Below are 25,289 nucleotides of genomic sequence, written 5' to 3'. Positions count from 1 at the left end.
TTTAATGTCATGCCGTTTGGGCTATGTAATGCCCCAGCTACTTTTGAGCGCTTGATGGAGTGCGTTTTGAATGGATTAACCTGGAAATCTTGCCTAGTCTATTTGGATGATGTCATCGTTTACGGAAAAACATTTGATGACCATTGTGAAAACCTAAAGGCTGTATTCCAGAGGCTACGAGAAGCACATCTTAAGTTGAATCCAAAGAAATGTGCACTTTTCAAGACCGAGGTTAAATATTTGGGGCATATCATCTCATCCCAAGGAGTGAAGACTGATCCTGAAAAAGTTGACACTGTGAAGAACTGGCCAACCCCTCAGGACAAGCATCAACTTCGGAGTTTCCTCGGTCTGGCAACGTACTATCGACGATTTGTGAAGGATTTTGCGAGAATCGCCAAAAGCTTGCACCAACTTACGGAGAAGGGTAAACCCTTTAAATGGTCAGGTGAGTGTGAGAAAAGCTTTCAGGAACTGAACCTGCAGTTATGTGAAGCTCCTGTGCTGGCCTATCCGACTCCAGGCAAAAAATTCATCATTGATGCAGATGCAAGTAATGTTGGAGTTGGTGCTGTTTTATCGCAAGTTCATGACGGAGAAGAAAAGGTCGTTGCCTATTTCAACAAGGTACTCTCGAAACAAGAAAGAAACTATTGCGTGACCAGGAGGGAACTTCTTGCTCTGGTATTGGCAACAAAGCACTTCCATAAGTACATCTATGGACAGAAGTTCCTTCTTCGCACAGATCATGGTGCACTAAATTGGCTTTTGAACTTCAAAAATCCAGAGGGTCAAGTAGCAAGATGGATCGAGATACTTCAGACGTATCAATGTCAGATTCAACATCGAAGAGGAAAGCTGCATTCAAATGCAGACGCATTATCTCGGCGCCCGTGCAAGCAAGACTGCAAGCATTGCACACGACTAGAAGAAAAGGAAGTTGTCGTTGTTAGAAGAACGAGAGCTGATCCCATTTGCAGCTGGAGTAACGAAGAACTCAGAATGGCCCAACAGGAAGATTAGGACATCGAACCCATCCTTGCATGGAAGGAACATCAAGAGAAACCAGAATGGGCCGACATCTCCGACCGAAGCCCCACTCTCAAAGCATATTGGGCGCAATGGGACTCACTTCATGTGCAAGAAGGGCTACTCAGGCGTAAGTGGGAATCCGCAGACGGTAAATCCTATGTAATGCAGCTAGTCGTACCTCAGTCAAAGGTTAATGATGTTCTCCGAGAGATGCACGAGGGAACTTCTGGAGGCCATTTAGGTATCAACAAGACGCAGGAAAAGGTACGACAGCAATTCTACTGGTTACGTATGAGAGAAGACGTTGAAAAGTGGTGCCGAAAATGTGATACTTGTGCCGCTAGCAAAGGACCAGCTAGAAAAATCCAAAGCAAGATGCAGCAGTACAATGTGGGCGCACCTTTTTGAGAGAATTGCAATAGACGTAGCAGGTCCTTTTCCCGAAACCAACAACGGAAACCGGTACATCCTTGTAGTGATGGACTACTTCAGCAAGTGGCCTGAGGCATTTGCCATCCCAAACCAGGAAACCAAAACAGTTGTGGATAAGATTGTCTTTCATTGGGTGAGCAGGTTCGGAGTACCCTTGGAACTTCATTCCGACCAAGGAAGGAACTTCGAATCCAAGATCTTTCAAGAGGTTTGCTCACTCCTTGGCATCAAGAAGACGAGAACAACACCGCTTCATCCACAATCTGATGGGATGGTTGAGCGATTTAACAGGACACTTAAGGAACACCTGTCAAAAGTAGTCAATGATAAATCAACGAGACTGGGACCGACATATTCCATTATTCTTGATGGCTTATAGAAGTGCAACACATAGTTCTACTGGACATACACCAGCGGAAGTCCTATTTGGCTCAACAATACGGCTGCCAAGTGAAATAAAATTTGGAAGTGTTCCGAACGAGCCACATGAAATGGATGAGTACGTAGATAACCTGAAAGGAACACTGGCTGACATTCACCAACGGACAAGGACAAATATAAAAGCGTCTAGTGACAGGATGAAAACAAGATATGACGCACGAGCGACAGCAACAGGGTTTCAAGAAGGAGAACTTGTGTGGTTTTACAATCCCCACCGACAAAAGGGACTATCACCGAAGCTACAACAAAACTGGGAAGGCCCTTACACAGTAATGACCAGAATTAACGATGTGTTTTACCGTATACAAAGAGGGGTAAGAGGCAAACTAAAGGTAGTTCATTGTGACCGTTTACATCGTTATAATGGTGAAAGAAGCAATGGAGTTGTTCGGGACGAACAATCCTAAGAGGGGGGCAATGTAACGATGAATTACTGAACTACTTTTAAGATAAAAGTCTGAACACACTACCTACTACTGCAAAGGTAGAAATGTGAACGGACCTTTAATAATCAAGAAACTACCTACCCTCTGAACACATCCCAAAATATCCAACTAGACTGGAAGTATGAAGCGCCCCCTCTTGGAAAGGAAGTTTCGAGAAGCAAAGACGAGAACCTTCGAAGACATTCTCGAATCTCGAAATTCCGGTATAAAAGGGCAGCGTAAACACCGACCGGATACAGTTTAATCTTGAAAGTGAAAGAGTACAGTACAAAGTGAAATAAAGTGTTGCGAATTGTTAGTAGTAAATAAAGTGATTTAAAAGTGTGTTTTTGAGCGAATAATAAAAGTAAATTGAGTTGAAATAAAGTGTGTTCTTATTTGAACGGAAATATAAGTGGAAATTAAATAAGTTTTATTGTGAACCCGGAATAAAACATTACAATATATATATACAGGGTGATTCAATAGTAATGTGCCCAAAAGCTGGAGCGTATAGGTTAGGTCGAGACAAGAAAAAATCGTATGGGAGGAGGGGGGTCTATTCCCCTTCGTTTAATTTGGAAAAAAATTATTAAAAATCAACGGTTACACCTACAATAACGTGCTTTACCTTTTTGTAAACCCAGAAACCTAGTCTTTTACAAAAATAAATTTTATCGCACAGTTTTTGAAAAATTAATTTTCAAAATCAAAATTTTGAAAAAAAAATTGGAACAAAAAATTTAAAAATAATTTTTTTTCAAAATGTTATGTAATTAAGTACTGATTTAGTATTTAAAATTCGATGCTCTTATTTGTTTCTAAACAAAAACAGAAAACCGTATTCAAAAATATCTTGTTGTTTTCGAGTAATTAACAAAAAACCAAAACTACTTTTTTCTTAAAAAAAACTCTTTATTTTCTGTTTTTACGTGGCTGGACTTGTTGATTAATTAATTTATGAAACATTAACCATTCGGCAATTATTTTTTAGGTATTCAGACTTAAATAAGGATACAATAAAGTGATACAGTATTGGATTAACCCTGAATTGATCAACTTGTTTCATTGATAACACCTGAAAACTTACCTGAGAATTTAAGGGCTTTAAAGAAATAAAATCGCAATTTGTTAATGGTAATTGAATAACAAATAATAATGTACATCCAAAACATAAATCGATAACAACCAAAGGCAAATACGAAGGAAAAGAATTCAAATGTTATCTAGGAAAAAAATGATTCTCTTTAAACGTTTAAAAATCAAAGAATATGATTTAAAAAGTCCTTTTTATATTATGAACTGCTTTGCCAAATATTATTTTATTTATTTGTTTGTTTCATTAAAATAAAACAATTTTATTGCCTTACATCTTCACCAGTGGAGGTTGACCAATGAGAAAGAAGTTCTTCTAATACTTTTCCACTTGGAAAATCTCCATTGAGTACAAAAGGAACGAACAGGTAATGAAAACAGACAAAGGAACACACCCATGGTATACCATGGAACACACCTTTATTAAGCCCTGTTCCTTTGGGAGGTGACATAGTACTACTAGTAGTTTACTAGCGATTTTCAATGGAACGCACTTTCAACGAATTCAATACAAATCGTATCTACTTGGGAAGAAGAGCATGAGCAGTGGTACCACTTTACTTCAATTGAAGTAGATCTACTTCTTTTTTTCAAAAAAAAATTAAAATCTACTTCCTACTTCGCACCATCACAAAAATATCGAAATATGCTTCATTTAAAAAACTCTGTTCCAATTAACTTCAAGTTATCAAAATATAAGCCAAATCTACTTCTTTTTTTCAGAAAACCAAATATTTGACTAAAAATTGTTATAAAACAATGTATAAACAAATATTTATGACGAAAATATGTAGTTTGAAAGAATAAATTTTTTTGGTTTTAGTTGTTTTTACTAATTTAATTATTTTATTTAAATAATTTTAATAGAATTACTTTTTTAATATTGATATTTTATAAAGAAAAGGATATTTTGAAATCTACTTCGATTTTTTTCAATCTACTTCCATTTTTTCTTCGACTTCGACTTTTTTCCGCAAGTGGTAACGCTGAGCATGAGTAGATGATAGTACTAGATTAACCAAATCATCTACATAGAGGAAGGAATACCTAGAGAGCCGACTCGTACCCCCCTTACCTAAAACACCCGCAAATTTAATTTCAGTTAATCTCTCTTATTTGTCTCTTGTTTTCCTATCTGTGAATACGTGTGAAAAGTACAATTCGTTTAATACCTTCCTTTCACCAGTAGATGTCCTCACAAATTTTGAATTTAAACATGATTTTGGTTTGTACATGAACTTGAATAGCTCAAATAGCTCACTCCAGACACCCACCTTTCAATAAATATGTACAGAAATAAAAAAAAAAGGTTCGTGTTTTGAATTTATTATATTATTTTTTTATGAATTTATTTCCTACTGAGCACTTAAATTGTTTTTAATTGTTTTGAGCTCAACTCCACAGTTGAATGTGTTGGTGCCATTTAAAATGCACGGGAAAACTACCACATATAAGCACTGTGGAGTTTTTCCTCTCATTGCAGCTTGTAGGGTGGAAGAGAAAAACCAACCGAAGTCGCGTCTCTAGGTATTCCTTCCTCTATGATCATCTACTAGTAGTAAACTACCACCTCCAATGGAACAGGGGTTATTTCATTTCAAATGGAAAGTATCTACACACTCATCTTCGTATTTGAATAAACTTTCAACCAGAGTGGTTGTCATATCGTTCAATTCAATTCAATCGTAGCAAATGTCAAATTTTATATTCGTTGGAAAATGTAAAGAAATGTTTAATTTCTAGAGTATTTCTAGACTAGTGTTTGCATACAAAATTTGTTTTAAAGTTGTTTTTGCAAAATGACCTCAAGCATTTCGCAGGATATTATTAAAATATTAAACGATAGTGATAGCATCGATACAAAAAGACAAATATCAAAAATCACTACGGAAACAAAAAGATATCAAGAGAAAATCAAGTCTTACATCGAAACAAATCATGTTGAGTTTTTAGTCAATCTATCTAGCAATGAATTGTACTTGGAAGAAGGTGAAACACTTATAAAAGAGGTAAGTTTAAAGAAAAGCTTGACGGAACATTCAGCTTAATGTAGGCCCCTGCTAATTAATTTGTTTAATGAGCCTCTTCGAAACAGAAGAGTCCAACCAGTTATGATTAGAGTCAGTAAACAAAAGCTAGATAATATCTTTCAAGATTTCTCCCACGTATCTGCTTCACAATAGGGATCTGCCTGTGGGTTTCCCCGAGTTGACCTCAAAAATTGGCGGTAATCCTGCCGTTGTTTTTGCCTTTGTTTGTACCAGGAGTTCTTAGGCCACCCTAAGTTCGTGTTTTTAACATGTAGGCTTCCACGAATATACGGAACTCTAACGTCAACACCAGAGGCACCATCTTTGACTAGTCCGTCCAGCTGCTTGCATATGGCGCTTTTGTAAGCATCGAAGCAGAAGCGGCAAAAGTGTGTTTAAAGGTCAATGAGGGCAAAACCAAGTATATTCTGTCGTCAAAAGAGGACACTCAACACCAAAACATCACTATCGACAAACATAACTTCGAGGTAGTCAAAGACTTCGTATACTTAGGCTCCGCTATAACCACAGACAAGAACATCAACGCTGAAATCAAACGGAGAATTACTCTTGCCAACTGCTGCTACTTTGGTTTAAGAAGTAATTTGACCAGCAAGGCCCCCTCGAGCAACTAAGGTGTCCCTATATAACACCATTATCACCCCAGTCCTGCTATATGGTGCAGAAGCATGTACTATAACGAAGGCGGATAAAAATATCCTTGATGTTTTTGAGAGAAAAGTTCTTCGTGCGATTTTCGGTCCATTGACGGTGATTGGAGAAGAAGATAAATAAAATATCATTTAAGTTTTCACAGCAATTTATCATTTTATCACTTCACAATAAATAAGAAAGCGATTCCCAAACTCATTATAATAAATAGTAATGACTACCAGTTTCTCTTCGAAATACATCGACTAAATCAGCTACATCAACGACCCTAAATTTCGATATGTCCTCCCCATCGTACCTCACGGATAAAATTTTAGTATATCTGAATTATTCCGACCACAAAAAATAGCTCCCAAGAATAAGTGGAACTTTATTAATTAATGGAACTTTACTATTGGTTTTTAGGGTCGTCTATGTAGTGAATGTAGCTGATGTAATTGATGTAGCTTAACGAGAAATAGGCCCCTGATGTGAAGCCTTCTTTTAAGCTTACAGTGCATTTTTCGATCACAGAAGAAAGCAGAATTTCCCCTGCACTTCATCCACCCTACGCTTATTTGATATCGTCATCACAGGTAGCTTCACTATTACTTATCATAGACATAGCCTATTTATCATCAAACTAGGGCTGCCACTACTCAATTCAAATAAATATCTGGAATAGGCCTGTTTGGATCGAAAATGGGCAGCATTGCCTAGGTTTTCTGTCTTTTTCGATCTTATGCGGTACCCACTTCCTTGAAGAACATCCACCCATACGTGAAGCGCTCGTTGCAGGGATATGGGATATTCGCTTATAGATTTTGTGGTGTTATCTCCATGTTGTATGTTTTATGAAAATATAAATTAAAAACAAAATTTTTTATTGAAAATATAATTATTATTTTTTTTTTAATTTATTTTATTTTTAAACTTAATAGTTACAACATTTATTTAAAATTTGATTTTAATTAATTTTGCGACGCGTTTCGGATTACTTATCCATCATCGGGCAGAGGTTACTATTAAGTTTAAAAATAAAATAAATTTAAAATAAAATAATAATTATATTTTCAATAAAAAATTTTGTTTTTAATTTATATTTTCATATTCGCTTATGATGGCTCCGTCGTCTTTCTTTACAAGAATACGAATACGACTCGGATACAAACCGGAAAGCGTATCAATAAGTTTTTTGTTCACAAGTTCGAGTTTTTATTACATTTATTACATATTTCTTATTTCTGTATTCTTAAATTAATTCAATAATTTAAATTTAAAAACTTATTTTTTTTATTTTCCCTATTCAATCCAGGTTGAATATCTTCTGCAAAATATCGAAGGAGACACTCAAAATGCTATATACGAAGCAAATGAAGACCTCCAGCAATACATCGAAGAGCTGAGAGAAATATCAATTGGGTTAAGGGTTTCATGTAAAATTCTTCGCATTGATGATCTGTTTCAGAGTCTGGAGGAAGCTAAAAGCAATAAAGAATACCTGATAGTCATGGACATTGTGGGAAAGCTCAAGAATCTTATTGATGATCCAACCGATAAGATATTCAATCGCTTAGAATGCTATCACATTATAAAAGTTAAATTTCGCCTTGAATCCGACATGCTTCTTCAAAATATGAAAAAGTGCTTTGACCGTTTGGTTCAGTTTGCCGAGAAAAACTTTCAAAATACTAAATCGGTAACCTTAAAAATATCTAAAGACGAAAATCAGCTGCAAGACACTGTTCTTGCTCTATTTAATGCTCGATATAATCCAAAAAAAATATGTGAGTTTTTGCTGGACAACTGCTTTGAGCCGATTATCATGAAACCAGTATCCATGGAATTTAGAGATGACGCGAGCCCCGATTTTTTTCAACTTTCTCTATCATACAGCTTAAAGGATCTCGGAGCCAGTTTAAAACCTAATTACAAAGTTGTTTTTAAAAATATCGAAATGCTTGTACTTTGCCTCGGCCATATGAACGTTCAGTTATCCGACCAACTTCACGTATTTACAATTTTTGGTGACCAGATGAAAGAACGGCTTTTATCATTGATTGTGAATGAATGCCTTTTAAATGCGGTCCCCGAAACCATGGACGAAATGCATGAATCTACTTTGGTGGAAGATATTTTGAATTTTCATAGGTTTTTGGTTGATTCCCAACTTATTAATGAAGAATCTGATCTTGCTTTAGTCGAGTTTACGGAAAAGGTAGATATTTTATTTCGAAATCGTTTCTGCGGAACCATTATGGATACTGCCGTTGATATCATGCGGAAAGACTTGCATGAAATGACATTGATAGCTGAACGAAATACAACCGATCAAGTGGCGAACAATCCGTTTCTTTTCCCACGCTGCATGGTCTCAAAAAGTATATTGGTAACTCAAAATGAAAAAAACGTAAACTGTTGGCTTAAAATAAATTTTGTTTTATAGGAACTTATACATTTAATGGAAAAAATCATTCGTCATGCTGGTTCTGTAGAAGGTGATCTCAGCGAACAGTTGATTTCCGTGATACCTACCCTTATTCATCGTTATGTCGCAGAAGTACCAACACACCATGAGAAATTCTTACAAAACATCCCACAGCAATCTGCATTATTTTACAACAATACAATGTTTTTGAGCCATTGGGTGACGAAGAACTCAGACAAGGGAATTGCTACTTTTGCAACTTTGGTCAAATCTCTGCAAGGACTTGCGCTAGAACACTTTAATAGTCAAATACGAAATCAGCGAAGCTTACTCATGGGAATTCTAGCTGAATTGGGTAAGAATTAAAAAAAATTAGTTTCAGTATTTTTTTCACTTGTTTAAGCCTTACACACTTTTGGCCAAACTTATTACCTTCCTAACATACAAGTTTTTTTAACCCATTGATTGATAGATTAAAATAGTAGGAAAACTTAGTCAAAAGATGCGCTGAAAGCGTTTATAATATTGGAATTAAAGGATCAATATAGGTAATAATTTATAAAGCTTGGCATTTCACCCACAACCTAAAGAAGTAGTAAACGCTAATTACCTTACTGAAAACAGGCTGCATGACAAATCCTCCAAATTTCTACTCGTAAAACTCAAAAGTAAATTAAAACTAAATTCGCCATTTAACTGAATAAGTACAAATAAAAAATACAACTTGATTCTTTTTCCTGAATTATTCCTAGTTGCGCATAAACTTTTGGTCGTTCTTCCAGAACCATCAAGTTATGTTTTTCCAAAAGATCGTTTCGTATCTAAATATTGATGAATGTTATTTTTAGCTTATACCTATTCCTCATGGTATAAAAAGACCATGTATATTCTTTTTATACCATGTATATTCCTTATGAATATAATTTATACTTTTATGTAGGTATGCACTTGGCGTTGTTTGTCTGCAATCTACTGTTTGATGACATAAAATGTTTGTTTGTACATAAAATAAAACATTACGAACAATCTTAAGGCCTTCGACTCAAGTCGAAGTACTCATAATCGTAGTATTCCGATCAACGAACAACGATCTACCTGCAATAGAGTCAAAATAAAGAAAATGATGTGATATTATTATTTTAGATACGATTATTTAAGGCTCAATAACTTTGATTTGCAAAATTTTCAAGCGATTCGCAGGTCATAGTAAGACCCTTGAAAATAAGGTTTCACAATACTATTGTAGTTATTTTTATTTTTTCAAACACGTTAGTAGCCCTTTCCAAATCTTTTCTTATACACATTTTAGATTTATCAGATGCTATAACTGCACTTGGCATAGCACCACAAAAACTTGTTGGTCAATGTTTGAGACAGCTCGATTTACTCAAAAACGTGTGGCAAAATATATTACCTGATGAAGTATACAACAAAACAACTTGCAGCCTGGTAAACGATTTTTGTTTGGAAGTAATTCGAAAAATTATGGTAATGGAGGATATATCAGCAAAAGTGGGCGATCAGTTAGCCGAATTAATTGGAGTTATTCTCGAAAAAGCGCCTACATTGTTTAAGGTTAGTTTACAATGAACAAACATAAATGTGTCATAAATTTTAAAACTCTTTATTTATTTTTAACTACAGGACAATCATCAAATTATTCATGTTAAAGCGTGGATGAAATTGGAACAATTAAAAATGATCCTTGGTGCTTCTTTGGTGCAAATTACCGAGCAGTGGTGTGAGGGTCATGGTATTCTAACGGCAAACTATAAGGCTGAAGAAGTTAAACATCTAATACGAGCTTTGTTCCAAAACACAGACCGTCGAGCAAATGCATTGGCTTCGATAGTTTAAATAACAAAAAAAAAAACTTGTTTCCGTTTTAATTTTAACATACATGCATATATTATTATCACATAAAAAACAATCTTATACTATTTGGATAGTTCATAAGTTATTTGCATCATAAGAGTCGTTAATGTTTCCTTATATAAAGTATGATCACGACCGTGTGTTATTTCTATAATTTTAAAAGCTTCCTTTAAATTATGTTGGGCTTCTTTGAAAAAACCTTCGTACAGTTGAAGTTTGGCTACTTTGACATATAACAGCCCCAGTAATGGATTCCACATTCCATAGTATTTCCTAAAAGAATAATGGACTATTTTAATTTGAATGAGAAACTAAAATCGGTATTTACCTAAATCCTGGTAAAAGCTGAATGGCAAATTCTAATGCATCGTTCCACTTTTCCATGGAAAAAGCACTTTCTACAGCAGCATCAAGTGTTTTTACATGCCAAAGACTCATCGGATGTAACACACCTTTTTGCCTGGGCAAGCACATTTTACAAATATCGAGGTCTAAAATTATGAAAAGAATTTGCTCATCGTTTAATAGCATTAAGTAAAAGCGTTAAAGTTACATGTAGTTTCTTTCATATTTTCCAAATGAAGCTTTGTCAGTGCCAAAACTTCATTGTATGCATTTCTATGTTTGGGACTTATGCCAGTACCACATTTGGAGCAATTATTTAGTGACATGTTAACCATTTCACTGCAGTTTTTATTCGGACAAACTCCACCGTTCATTTCAACTGTTTCCTGAGGATCGATGCATTTGGAACATATACACAAAAAGAAATAGTTATCACTCAATTCTTGCCGTCTCTGTTCTGGAGTATTGAGGAGATCAATATAGCTGATGAAGATCTTCAATCAAAAATATAAATAAAGTAAGTAAAATATAAAATTATTTATATCTTGTAAAAAACCTTTGACCAGTCCAGGTATTCCATATCCTCTGTAGCGTGAATGTGTAACTCTGTCCCCTCAAATGTAGCCACAGCATTGGGCTTACAACTATGATCAGTCACTGAAACTCCTAAATAAATACCAGTGGCAATGGCATTCATTTCGGGATCAAGAATGTTAAAGCCATTTGTAACTAACTGCAACGAAAAGAAAACAAACAATTCTCAACACGTGTCGGCAAATGGCGATGCAGTGCCAAGATTTGTTCGATGATAAAAATAGCTGCACACATTGTTTTGAGAAAATGCACTGCGTGTGACTGAATACTTAAGTTCAGAAAATATGCGTTTGCTGTAGACATACTCGTTGCGATTATGATGTAGGGAATGCATGTATGCAAGAGGTGAAATGGATATTGGCCAAGTAATTTCATGCGTTTTAATTTAAAAATAGCACATACACGCGCAAAGCAGTTTATAAGATTTGAATTTGATCAGTTCCATTCTGTTTTTATAAATATTTTCATTTTGTTTTGTTTTTATTTTACATATTCAAGAATTTTTTTTAATTTTTAAAAATGTTAGAATTATATTACGTTGTTAAGCACTGTGCACATGAGAACTTCCAACAAATGAGCGAACAAATGAAATATTATGTATTTTCAAAGTAATTTTTTTTACAAAAACTCCATTGAACAGTAGCTAACTACGTTTAAATTAAAAAAATTAAATTTGAATTTCTAAAATAATTTTTCAAAAATTAAACTTTGGATTAAAAAAAATTGTTTTTTTTTTTTAATCAATGTTTCCTCCGTCCGCTAGTCCCGTTATAAGGGGTCAAGTTTTGTTTATTTAAAAAACGGTAGGTTCTATAAACTTGTAACTGAGCTTATTTTACAAAAAATTGTCGTTAAAGTTTTTTTGTGTCACTCAGCGTTTTTACACGCTTGCGATTTTTTTGCTCTGTTCATTTGCTTTTTAAACATATTCAAAACTAGGTTTGCCTTCCTTCAGACCAGTTTTATCAGTTTTTTTTTAGTTAAAAGGTAAGGCCAAGGGAAAAATCAACCATTTTGTTTTAAAAGAAGTTGTACAGCTACAGCACACTTTAGTCACTTTAGTTCTGCTCCTACTTTAATCAAGTGAGTGTGATTCAGACCAGTTTTATCAGTTTTTTTTTAGTTAATAGGTAGGGCCAAGGGAAAAACCTTGCCTTTTGAACAATTTTTGATAAAATCTACCATTTTGTTTTCAAAGAAGTTGTACAGCTACAGCACACTTTATTCACTATAGTTCTGCTCCTACTTTAATCAAGTGAGTGTGAAGAATGTCAAGTACTAACTGATTTCTTGCTAGGGATACTAACTTTAAAAAGATACTCTTAGAGACTTTATTGTGTTTCATTAATGGTGACAGAGGCTGGGAATCGAACATTTTTCACGTATACAACTTTATTACTTTGAACTTATAAGTATACATCATACATTAGGGTGGTTCTTATCCGGGAAATGCAGTTGGATAGCCGCCATCCGGTTGGAAATGGTGAAAAACAATGTCCCCATTTTTTAGATTTTTATTTGACTTCTTCTCTCGCAATAAACGTGAATATTTCATGTCTAAGATTTCCTTTGATTTGTCTATGTAATTTTATTTGGGGTATTCCATTAGACTCGCGAATTGTACCAAGAGGCTAAGGACTTGAAATAAAAATCCGCAAAAATTAGAGAATTTTTTTTCGCTATTTAGAACTAATTGATGTTCATCCACCACAATATAAGGACCACCTTAATGTGCATGTACTTATAAGTTTTACATTAGAATAGAACCGTTTTTCACAAAACAAAAACAAACAAAAAAAATGCATGTTGCGACTAACAAATAACATTAACAAACAACACCACTGCATTTGATGACGATGAAATTTATGTTGGCAATCAAATTTGCATTTGTAAAAAAATAGTTGAAAAGCTAAATAAATTTACATACATACATTAAGAATCTATTACTCAAGAAAAAAATTACTCACCCGCCCGTATATCCCCATTAGCTCTGACATATTTGGCACAATTTTGTCTTCCATTAGTTCACACAGAACCGAATGCAGTGCCTCTAAATGCTCCACTCTCTTTGCATCATTTTTCAATTCAGCATAATCTAATAAAGTGCACACATTAAGACAAGCAATTTTATTAAGAAAAACATTATTCATACGCGACATTAGGTCCTTAAATCGCCGAAAAGATGTCTCCGTGTAGTAGCTCTTTGTCAAATCACCACCCGAATCGAGTTTGATGATAATTTTAGAAAGAATTCGTGCTGCATCTGGTACAATACGAGAACCAATTTTTTTCAAGGAATTGCATTCACTTTTGTGCATTATCCAGGACTGCATTTGGCATGCTCTATTGCAGTAGTACACATATTGGCAGTTGGAGCACTTGAGAACCTTACCACTGGCAAATAGTTATTTGTCCAAGGTTATTTGTCTTAACATAAGTTACTTTATCTTAACTTACCTCACTAGGCAATTGTCACATCGTTCTTTGCGATATTTTGAATGAAGGACATAGACAAAGGGCTTCTCAGTTAGGATACGATCTCCCCGTTTTATAAGCTTCTTTTTTGCTTTCGATTGCATGCTTAAAATTGGTGAGGGTGACTGATGGGAACTTTCCTTATCCGCTAACAAGTGATCAAAAACTGATTCAACTACTTGTGGCACGAAAGAAGTCTTGGATCTGTGTTGTTTTTCGTTATTATTTATATTATATGGATAGGTGGCTGTTCTTAGTGTGGTGACGTTCGCCGAGTTTTATTTTAGAATTTATTTTTGTTGTTGAATTAGCAAATTTATCGTACCTTTCGTCGTCAATCATAAAAACAAGAAATAGAGATGTTATTATTTTTAGAAACGCATTTGTGAAAGTGATGCTTTTGTAATGATTGAGGTGAGGTAAACAAAATGTGTTTGTTGTATGGTTTTTTTCTTCAACCGACCAAGGGCCTAGGGGAAGGGTATTTTTTGACAGATTGAAATTGAATTAAATTGAAACTGTTTCATTTTGCAAAAGACATGTTCGCGAAATGTGAATTCAATCGAATCTGTATTTGTTTTTTTTTTTTTGTTCAAAATGTTTAAAAGTACAACGTTTTTTGGTTAATCTAGTACTATCATCTACTCATGCTCTTCTTCCCAAGTAGATACGATTTGTAATGAATTCGTTGAAAGTGCGTTCCATTGAAAATCGCTAGTAAACTACTATAGTAATACTTTGCGAGGGCTATTAATTTACAGACCTATTCTGCCAAACCTCACTGATACCTCACAAGTCACAAGAACCTCACAAGATGAGGATAAACCGATTTTGTGGGGATTTATTTCTCACAAACTTCTAACAAATTTCAAACTTTTGAGTTTGTGTTGTGACCTGCTTCAGAGCAGATCAAAATTCGAAAGTTTTTGTGACGAAAACCTCACAAAATCAAATCCTGCTCATCTTGTGATGTTCTTTTGACTTGTGAGGTTTGACAAAATAAGGCTGTTACAGTCCGATGCTCCTCAACCAGTTACAACTTGCGAAAGTCAGAAAAATTCTCGAAGTTGTGATCTACTATAGAGCAGGTCACAATTCACAACAACTTAACGAAGAATAAATGATTTTTGTGACTCTTACAAGTTGTGACTGTGGGGGAGAATCGGTATATTAGCCCTGTTCCATTGGAGATGGTAGTTTACTAATAGTAGATGTTTTGGTTAATCTAGTACTATCATCTACTCATGATCTTCTTCCTGAGTAGATACGATTTGTATTGAATTCGATGAAAGTGCGTTCCATTGAAAATCGCTAGTAAACTACTAGTAGTACTTTGCCACCTCCCAAAGGAATAGGGCTATTAGTATTTAAAGCCTAGCATGCAGATCGACCTAAATTTTGGCTCCCATACAAAATTCTCTCGAAAATTATTGGAGCAAACGTTCAAGATTTTTAGCCTTGTTGTGCGCAACTCCAGCTTTAAAACCTCTAGTACACCATGGTTAATGGTAAATGTTTTTGACTTAAGACATGATATTATAGTTATCTTATAGTTCTTGTTAACGAACTCAATATTTTATAAAAAAAAAAGTATTTCACAATTTTCACTAAATAATTTTTATTTATACATATACATATGTATGATGTTTTTGCACCATATATGTATTTTTAATCCTTCTTTAGAACTCTGATGTAGCACAGAGTACCCTCAAAAAATTATGTTTGTAATTAAGACCATTCAGAGTATAAACTGCATCTTGAGCTTGTCGTCTTGTTTTAAAATGTATGTAAGCGTATCCCCTGAATTCTTTGTTCATATGATCCTTCACTAAATACATTTCTTTTATGCCACGGCATTTCCCAGCTAGAATTTTCAAATCCCCTTCATTTGCTGAAAGTGGCATGTTTGTAACACGAACTGCTTTTGAAATATCTCGTACATGAATCTGTTTGAATTCTGTAGTTTTAAGCGACATGTTAAATTTTATTTTCAAGTTTTGATTAATAGTTCATTTATATTTTGTAGACTTTTATCGTTAATTTTGATTTTTTTTTTGGAAATAATATTGATTACTAAAGTTCTTAATTAAAATTATTAAAATGCCTAATTTATTTTAAGAAATAAAAACCTTCGCTTTCTAAAACAAAGGCACTTTCTAAGGCAATAAAAATTTAATTTTAAAAGTCCTAAGAAAATTGTTAGTATAGCTCATTAGCCATTACCAATCATATGATCCCATTAATTAAAAAAAATAAATATTTTTTGTATAACAAAATTTAAAAAAATATTAACTCTTTTTTCTGTTTATGCAATTCTATGAGTGCAATCAATTGAACCGAAAACCATCAATATTTTGAAGAAAGTAATTTGTTAAGTCCTCAACTTGGGCAAGAAAAAAACCTATAAAGAATTTTATAATTTCCTGTCGACTAAGCAGGAGCAACAATATTTAAATATTCAGCCATCGTGATTCCTGGATCCTGACCTGAGGGCCAGTTGTACAAATATTTGATCAGTGGATCAGCAACTTTTATCTTCTGAATTCAGTGGCAAAATTGATTTTTAGCACTGCCTCTAGGTCAATTTAAGTTGAAATAGCTAATTCCATCCTTGAACCAAAGTTGATCCACTGCTAATCCGCCGAAATCGGCGAGTTAAATTTCTGATCCGAGGCTTAACCACGTTTGTACAACTGGCCCTGGGACAACTAATTTTTAGTCTCAACATTGAACGAGCTTTATCTCACTTATATACTTACTTGCATACTTAAACCACTCAAATGAGATAAATCTCTAAAATGAGATCGATCTCATTTTTGTGAGGTTTGTCTCAAGACAATTTTGCACACAAGCAAACAAAAGTTCAAAATAAATGAGATTTAAGAGTGACATTTCGTATACCACTCATTGGTACAGTAAATTGTCTTCAATATTTTGTGTAAATGGTGTTGCAAAACAAGTAGTATACTTGTATAATGTTTGCTTTGATAACATATTATCGTTGCTTTGATTCAACCATTATTAATATTATAGAGCAAGAGCCCACGACGGCCAGACCTTCGTTATTTTATACCAGCTGAAAGTTTGTCTGTGCATACCCCCCATAGAGGTAAGAACGACCAGGGACTTTTTAATTCTGGGTTGTGGTTGCTTTGGCAGGTAAACGGTACTAAAGGTGTAAAAAATAGGACCTTACTTTCGTCATAGTATACCGCTTCATCTTTTTATATTTTCTTAATGATAACTTCAGAAGTCTAGTCGTCCATTGCCAGACACCTACGGCGGTTGTTTCCCCCTGCCAGACACCCCTAAACTTGCAAAAATTAGGACCCTACTTTCGTCATAGTATACCAGCTAAATTTTATATATGTTATTTGGGGTCCTATGAAAAGATGTTACCTCAAGAGAAAGACAGTTTTGATGGTTGCAACACCTTGCCAGACACAATTTTCTAAAAAATTACTCAAAATAAAAAAAAAAATATTAAAAAACGACGGCAACACTTACAGTAACAAATGATACTTTTTTCAAAAGCCAGAATTGTACACTTATAGCGTTTTCGTTTGGCAATTCTTAGAACGGTCCGGGACTGTCCGATCCGGAATGCCAAACGAACAAACTTGGATACTTCTTTTTGATTCTGAAGTTTGGGTTTCTTTGTATTTGTGAAATGCAAATAATGCGAACGTCTAATGAAAGTTTTGTTTTATTTATTTCATAAAAAGTTATGGTTTATTTTTGCTTTCTTCACTTTATTTTAATGTAATTTAAACTTAGGGATAATAAAAAAACTCAATTTTCAGAAATGAACATAAAACAATAACGTTTCATTAATTTGACGTCTTAAGTGTGAGCATGTGTGCGTGATTCTCGTTTTGATTTTGCCTCAAAACTCAGAATCGATTTTCTCTTCTTTTCAGAATTAGAACTGTCATTGAGTGCCAAACGATCAGTTTCAGAATAGTTCGGAAGAATTCCGGAGAGTCCCGGACGACCAAACGAAAACGCTATTAATTTTAATTTTTAAATCAAGTCATTTCAATCAATAGTTTTTGAAATAATTGATTCCAAAGTCAAAATTTGTGAAAAAAAAAAGTTTAAAAAATTACATTGAATATTATTTGTGTAAAGGCTGTGGATCTAAATACAAAATATTGTAATAAAATAAACTGCCTAAATTAATTCCTTATCAAATGCTGAAATCCATATGTTCCTATGCCATCTAGTTTTCGAGATATTTGAAAAATAGGAAGACTACTTTTTTTATCAGATTTTTATTATTTTTGCTGTTTTCGTTCGTAGTTCTTATTCATAATTTTATAACATTCACAGCCGTGTTATAGAAAGTAATAAATAAAATGCAAAAGAAAAATAATATTACAGGTAAAAATATTCATTTTAATAAGTTTCGTCGTCGTCGATATTTTCATTTTCTTCTTCACTCCAGTCGATGTCATAATCGTCGTCAATATCGCTTTCTTCGTCAGTTTCTGAAAAAATCAAGTTTGTACAATTAGGAATAATTAAAAAATTATTTACACAATAATCACATACCTGATTGATTTTTGAGCGAATCACTAACATAACTTGGTAGTTGATCCCCTTCAAACCATTTAAACTGGTATTTGTCATCTTTCAATACCCAGCCGTTATTGTCTGGTTGATATGTGGTTGGATTTTTCAGATGAGCATTATTCCAAATGGTACATACATAATTTGCTCGCAAAAATTGCTGCAATAACTCGCTTTTGCAAGGTGGAAGATTGCTAGCGTCAAAATGTCGCAACTTCTTTCGGTCAAAAGCTTCGCTAATTAGGTAATTGACAAGTATATAATTAATTAATTTATGTTACTTTAACCCATTTTTTCAAAAAAAAAAAAAACAAAAAACCAAAAAAAAATGAAAGAAAAAAACTACGACATCATATTGAAGTCATGCTAAAATAATAGATTTTTTTTTTTAATTTATGTCTCACTGTTTGCTTTTTAAAAAATCTATGTCTCACTGTTTGCTTTTACATAATGTCTTACTGTTTAGTTTTTGTCATTTTTCGGAAAATTATAAAATTACAAAAAATGAGAAGGAATTCTAATTACATGATATTTTTTTATGAAAGAACATACATATATAATATATATTTAAAAAAAGTTCTGTCCACTAACCAGATTTTTTTGTGTTATACACTCTTTTTATAACACTCCAAAAACTACTTTCACCTGATTTTGTGTGATATTTTACGGTGTAGGAAAATGGACAGCTTTAATTTAGTCGGGACAAAATTAAAAGACGCAGACTTGGAAATAAACGTTTTGACCCAAACTAGCGTTACTGTGCTTATTTTCAGAAAAGAGAAAAATGGATTGTCTCACTGTTTGCACTGTCTCACTGTTCGCACCTTTCCCCTATTTGAGTTTCTTGGACAGAATACAAAAACGTGCTTTCAAAATGATAGATGATAGATCGGTAACTGAGACAATTGCGTCCCTAGACCACCGACGTAATGTGTCATGTCTCTCCTTGTTTTATCGCTATTTTTATAAACAATGTTCAGATGAAATAGCTAGTTGCATTCCTCCCCTGAAAAAATTTAACCGTAATACTCGCGCTTCTAGAAATGCTCATCAGTTTACCCTTGAGCCCAACTTCGGACGTACCGTCAAATACAGAGATTCTTTCTTTAGCCGCACCACACGAATGTGGAATATATTACCCGCCTCTGTTTTTCCCTGCCATTTTAATGTCTCTGGCAAACTAACACTCCCAACTGTGCATGTATTTTAGTTAGGTCCACATATCTTAAATTATTGCCATTATTATTATACAGTCTCCGATGTAAACGAAGCTTTTGACCGAAAGAAGTTGCGACATTTTGACGCTAGCAATCTTCCACCTTGCAAAAGCGAGTTATTGCAGCAATTTTTGCGAGCAAATTATGTATGTACCATTTGGAATAATGCTCATCTGAAAAATCCAACCACATATCAACCAGACAATAACGGCTGGGTATTGAAAGATGACAAATACCAGTTTAAATGGTTTGAAGGGGATCAACTACCAAGTTATGTTAGTGATTCGCTCAAAAATCAATCAGGTATGTGATTATTGTGTAAATAATTTTTTAATTATTCCTAATTGTACAAACTTGATTTTTTCAGAAACTGACGAAGAAAGCGATATTGACGACGATTATGACATCGACTGGAGTGAAGAAGAAAATGAAAATATCGACGACGACGAAACTTATTAAAATGAATATTTTTACCTGTAATATTATTTTTCTTTTGCATTTTATTTATTACTTTCTATAACACGGCTGTGAATGTTATAAAATTATGAATAAGAACTACGAACGAAAACAGCAAAAATAATAAAAATCTGATAAAAAAAGTAGTCTTCCTATTTTTCAAATATCTCGAAAACTAGATGGCATAGGAACATATGGATTTCAGCATTTGATAAGGAATTAATTTAGGCAGTTTATTTTATTACAATATTTTGTATTTAGATCCACAGCCTTTACACAAATAATATTCAATGTAATTTTTTAAACTTTTTTTATCACAAATTTTGACTTTGGAATCAATTATTTCAAAAACTATTGATTGAAATGACTTGATTTAAAAATTAAAATTAAGTGTACAATTCTGGCTTTTGAAAAAAGTATCATTTGTTACTGTAAGTGTTGCCGTCGTTTTTTAATATTTTTTTTTTATTTTGAGTAATTTTTTAGAAAATTGTGTCTGGCAAGGTGTTGCAACCATCAAAACTGTCTGGCTCTTGAGGTAACATCTTTTCATAGGACCCCAAATAACATATATAAAATTTAGCTGGTATACTATGACGAAAGTAGGGTCCTAATTTTTGCAAGTTTAGGGGTGTCTGGCAGGGGGAAACAACCGCCGTAGGTGTCTGGCAATGGACGACTAGACTTCTGAAGTTATCCTTAAGAAAATATAAAAAGATGAAGCGGTATACTATGACGAAAGTAAGGTCCTATTTTTTACACCTTTAGTACCGTTTACCTGCCAAAGCAACCAAAACCCAGAACTAAAAAGTCCCTGGTCGTTCATACCTCTATAGGGGGTATGCACAGACAAACTTTCAGCTGGTATAAAATAACGAAGGTCTGGCCGTCGTGGGCTCTTAGTCTATTAAAGGGTATCTCAGGACCACTTTCCTAAAATCGAACAGCATAGCTGAAATTTAATTTTGGTTCAAGGTTAAAGAAGCCAAGTATAGCCCAGATTTTCCTACAACTCGGTAGCTACTCATTTTTCGATTTCATTCATAAAATAAAAACAAAACAAATCCATATTTGTTTTTTGTTTAAAGTGAAAAATGAGAAGCCCGAGTTGTAGAAAAAAGATGCATATTCTTGAATCCCCGAAATCAGTGAAGGTTTTTACAACGGACCCTTACAGATTTCAATAGATGAGGAATTTTAAAACTCGTTTTTTTTTTGTCCAGTTTAATACCTCATAAATTACGCCAGAAAGAAAAAAGACATTTATCCGCTTTCAATTCATGATTTATTTGATATAATTATTTGTGATAATTTAATTACAAATCACAAAAAAAAATATGATACAAAAATAAGATTAATTGGTCTGTGGTTTAGACCATTCGACATTCAAAATTAAATGATCATACCCGTGCCCATTGAGAATCTCAATAGCAGCGGCGGCATCTTTCCTCTGTTTGAAATGAACGTAGGCGAAACCTTTGCAAAGGCCGGTGTTTTTGTCTCTGGCAAGGTACATTTTACTTTGAGGTCCAATTTTCTTTACCAGCTCTTCCAAATCAGCCTCAGTCATAGATTCAGACAAATTGGAAATACGAATGGCAGCTGTATCATCGCGTCCTCGCATTCCAGGACCACCCTTTTGGCTGTCCTTCATAAATGGAGGTACATATTTGCCAGATTTTGGTGCATCCGAGGTGGTTGGCGCAGCCTTGTTTTCCATTAACTGAGTGTCCATAGCGGTACCCTTGTATGGACAATTGACTGACCAATGCTCACCGTTACAAATACGACATTTGGCAATGTTCTTGGATGGATCCAACAGATTTTCGTTTGTCTTTTCCTCTTCTTTTGAGTTGAGGAATTGCATGAATATTTCTTCAGAGACCATTGTTGTTTGAGAATTGGGACCTGGTTTGTCATCCTTTGAGTCGCCAAACTTGGCCCATGTTCTGCGCTTAGCTACAGTTTTTGGGACAACTTGCTTACTAATTTTATAGGTGCGAACTACTTTGATTTTTTTGTCGTCCTTATTGTATTTGTATTCGGTGACGTACTTGAGGCCATTCTCAGTGTTCTCAGTTGAGGGTGGCAGACCACCGAAATCAAGTTCGACTTCATCGGCCCACGAAGATTTGATTGTATCTACACCTGGCATCTATTTTCCAAAAAGAAAATTGATAAAAAATGTTTAATGATTCTTTGGGATGGTATTTGAATGGTATATTTACAATTGTTGTTCTTATTTATGCTGAAAAATGGAAAAATATTTCGCCACGAGTTTGGCAGAATGAAAGCAGCTTTTCAAGAGAATTTTATTCACCACAAGTATGTCAAAGCAAAAGTTAACAAATGGCCGATAAGAGGGCAGTGTTCAGTGAGTAAGCAATGTGATGTGGAATTCAGCACGTTAGGATTTACATTGTACGATTTTAAACGTGGCTATAGCTATAGCTGCGTTCCTTTGGAAATATTTATCTACTTTTTAGTACTTAAAGCTGCTTCCACAGTACACATAATAAGGTAATAGCTGCGTTCCTTTGGAAATATTTATCTACTTTTTAGTACTTAAAACTACTTTGAACTACTTTGCTATACTGAAAAAGTAGTTCAAAGCAGCTTTAAGTACTAAAAAGTAGATACATATTTCCAAAGGAACGCAGCTAAAATCTTTCGAACGTTGTCAAAATTTGTTTGTCAAAAATAGGCACCAATCTGTCAGGTCGGCCTTTAATTTTTATATTTCAATCGCAGTAAACAGGAAATTTGTTTTTGTTTTAATTTATAAATTGTCTTCTTCTTCCTTTTTCTCGGCGCTGTTATGATCTCGATGTCGAGGGGATCATAACTATCCCACGTAACTGCTTCACACTAGTGATCCGCCTGTGGGGTTCGCCGGGTTGACCTCAGAAATCGGCGGCAAGCCTCTCGGTTTTGTATTGTTCCATTTCTAAGGCCAACTGAATGCTGGTGGTTTTGCATCAGCGTTGCCGCGAAGAAAAAAACAGACAGGGCCATTTTGAATTTTTTTGAGGGCCATTTGACAAAAGTGTGGGCCAAATATTTTACTAACAAACTTTTCATTTAAACATAAAACTGCAATTTATTAAAAATTGTATTTATTCTTTTTTATTTGTTTAATGCATTAAAAGCCGATAAATAAAATGCATTAAAAGCCGATTCATAAACATTTTTTGTATAAAAAAAACCTCATTTTAGGATGTAAAAGCCTGATAAATATTTCAAAGGGCCATAAATTTAATAAATCTTGTTAGTTTACAAAAGAAATAAAAGAAAATCACAGTTGTACATTTTAAACTTTTAATTCGCAGACATCTTTAAGCTTTGAGCCACTAATTAAAAATAAATAAAAACAACTGACTTGATAAAAATCAAATTACTAAACGTGATAAATTAAAGAATTCAGTCAGTATAAATATTGTTGGAAATGACAAAAAAAAAATACTGTAAAAGTTTCAGCCCTTAATGTTAACATTTAGTACCGCCGCATCGCAAATTTCTATTTCCCATACGATTTGTATGGGAAAGATTGTGTATTTGTGTTTAGAATTTTTTATCTTTTTAATGGTTTATCCAAAAGACTTGGCAAAATCATTTTCTTTTATAAAATTGAACGCTCTACAAAATTGCATTTATGAAATTTAAAAAAAAAACGGACGCGAAAAATTAATTAAAATAATTTTTAGTTGAAAAAATGAATAATTCGAATTTATTGAAGAGATCTAAAATGGTAGTATTAGGGGTTTGAGAGTTATATAAAAGGATCTGTGAAACCAAAACACAACATTGAATACAAATATTCGAAAATTTTGCCAAATTTTTTGAAAAACCTAATAATTTCGTCAAAAAATCGGAAAAAAAATGAGAAAAAATTACTTTTTATATTTTAAAGTTAAATAACTTCGAAACGCGGGGGTAAATCAAAAAAATTAATAAAAGCTTTTTTGTAGAGCGGACAATTTTATAAAAGAAAATTATTTTGCCAAACCTTTTGGATAAACCATTAAAAAGATACAAAATTCTAAACACAAATACACAATCTTTCCCATACAAATCGTATGGGAAATAGAAATTTGCGATGCGGCGGTACTAAATGTTAACATTAAGGGCTGAAACTTTTAAAGTATTTTTTTTCGTCATTTCCAACAATATTTTCAACAATGCTTTAAACAAAAAAAAATATTTTTTTTTGAATCAGTCTAGTATACATACATACCTATTTATTTGTGGTGAAAACACAATTTAGTTGCGATGCATAGCGATGATTTATATTTAATTTTGTAAAGCCTTTTAATTTTAGCTAAGCACGATATGAAGATAAATCTGAAATGGTAACGAAGTTACGAATAACAGAGTTACGCGCGACAGAGTTACTGCCATCAAAGTTACGCGAAACCGAAGTTACGAAAAACTAGAGTTACGAATTCTAAAGTTATGTTAAGCTATGACATGTGATTTTTGGGTTGGCAACAATTGCGAGGAACGATATGGAATTATTTAAATACAAACAAGAGCTTAACATTTTTCTCATTGGTCAGAACTAAATGAGTTAAGCGAAAATGGGTGTTATTTAATCTTGTTTTTGTGAGAAGATAGCAAAAACGTTGAAATAGACAAAAAACATAAATATGCTTATGTAAGTTTGGGTTACATAATTGAAACTAACTTCTTATTTGTCCAACTAATATTGCACCTACGTATTTTTTTTTTCTATTAATTAATATAATTATTCATAGCGTATTTTGTAATACCCACTTTGTATATCCATACCTATCCAATCAAAATTTTACAAGATTTAATAACACCCATTTTCGCATAACTAATTTAGTTCTGACCAATGAGAAAAATGTTAATCTCTTGTTTGTATTTCCATGATTCCATATCGTTCCTCGCAATTGTTGCCAACCCAAAAATCACATGTCAATGCTTAACATAACTTTAGAATTCGTAACTCTAGTTTTTCGTAACTTCGGTTTCGCGTAACTTTGACTGCCGTAACTCTGTCGCCCGTAACTCTGGTATTCGTAACTTCGTCGGTTTCCCGATAAATCTACTAAAACTTGGATTCGTGGGCCATTTCTAATTGGCCCGGGCAAAGGGCCAAAATATAAAATAGAGGGCCAAATGGCCCGAACGGGCACTTTGTGGCAACGCTGTTTTGCATTTGCTTGTACCAGGAGTTTTTAGGCCTACCTTTCTTTCT

At 33.9% G+C, this 25,289-nt stretch overlaps 3 protein-coding genes across 3 annotated transcripts; 1 reads left to right on the top strand and 2 right to left on the bottom strand.

The window, feature by feature from the left end:
- The first annotated feature begins 5,132 nt into the window (after positions 1-5,132).
- Positions 5,133-10,571, top strand: LOC129920179 (centromere/kinetochore protein zw10). The gene is made up of 5 exons (XM_056001412.1): positions 5,133-5,434; positions 7,422-8,495; positions 8,553-8,889; positions 9,844-10,109; positions 10,179-10,571. The coding sequence occupies exons 1-5, from the start codon at positions 5,225-5,227 to the stop codon at positions 10,389-10,391; spliced, it is 2,100 nt and encodes a 699-aa protein (XP_055857387.1). The 5' UTR covers positions 5,133-5,224; the 3' UTR covers positions 10,392-10,571.
- LOC129920187 (histone-lysine N-methyltransferase SMYD3) lies at positions 10,418-14,259 on the bottom strand. Its single transcript, XM_056001421.1, has 7 exons — positions 13,806-14,259; positions 13,501-13,742; positions 13,316-13,443; positions 11,311-11,487; positions 10,963-11,248; positions 10,738-10,900; positions 10,418-10,682 (listed from the first exon to the last, which is right to left on the bottom strand). Exons 1-7 carry the CDS (start codon positions 13,925-13,927, stop codon positions 10,472-10,474), a joined length of 1,329 nt encoding a protein of 442 aa, XP_055857396.1. The 5' UTR covers positions 13,928-14,259; the 3' UTR covers positions 10,418-10,471.
- Positions 14,260-21,330: 7,071 nt separating this feature from the next.
- On the bottom strand, positions 21,331-22,432 carry LOC129920192 (eukaryotic translation initiation factor 3 subunit G-1). Its single transcript, XM_056001430.1, has 2 exons — positions 22,297-22,432; positions 21,331-22,223 (listed from the first exon to the last, which is right to left on the bottom strand). Exon 2 carries the CDS (start codon positions 22,221-22,223, stop codon positions 21,423-21,425), a length of 801 nt encoding a protein of 266 aa, XP_055857405.1. The 5' UTR covers positions 22,297-22,432; the 3' UTR covers positions 21,331-21,422.
- Between the last annotated feature and the right edge of the window lie 2,857 nt (positions 22,433-25,289).

The sequence above is a fragment of the Episyrphus balteatus genome, chromosome 4 (assembly GCF_945859705.1).
Source record: "Episyrphus balteatus chromosome 4, idEpiBalt1.1, whole genome shotgun sequence".
Taxonomy (NCBI): domain Eukaryota; kingdom Metazoa; phylum Arthropoda; class Insecta; order Diptera; family Syrphidae; genus Episyrphus; species Episyrphus balteatus.
The sequence above is the reverse complement of the archived record's forward strand: the minus strand, read 5'-3'. Positions and strand labels throughout refer to the sequence as shown.

Coding starts and splice junctions, on each gene's coding strand:
- LOC129920187 (XM_056001421.1), bottom strand. CDS start 13,927: ATGCAATCGAAAGCAAAAAAGAAGCTTATAAAACGGGGAGATCGTATC. Junction 11,249..11,310: donor AATACCTGGACTGGTCAAAG/GTTTTTTACAAG, acceptor TTTTGATTGAAG/ATCTTCATCAGCTATATTGA. Junction 10,683..10,737: donor CAGCTTTTACCAGGATTTAG/GTAAATACCGAT, acceptor TTATTCTTTTAG/GAAATACTATGGAATGTGGA.
- LOC129920192 (XM_056001430.1), bottom strand. CDS start 22,223: ATGCCAGGTGTAGATACAATCAAATCTTCGTGGGCCGATGAAGTCGAA.
- LOC129920179 (XM_056001412.1), top strand. CDS start 5,225: ATGACCTCAAGCATTTCGCAGGATATTATTAAAATATTAAACGATAGT. Junction 5,435..7,421: donor GTGAAACACTTATAAAAGAG/GTAAGTTTAAAG, acceptor TATTCAATCCAG/GTTGAATATCTTCTGCAAAA. Junction 8,890..9,843: donor GGGAATTCTAGCTGAATTGG/GTAAGAATTAAA, acceptor TACACATTTTAG/ATTTATCAGATGCTATAACT.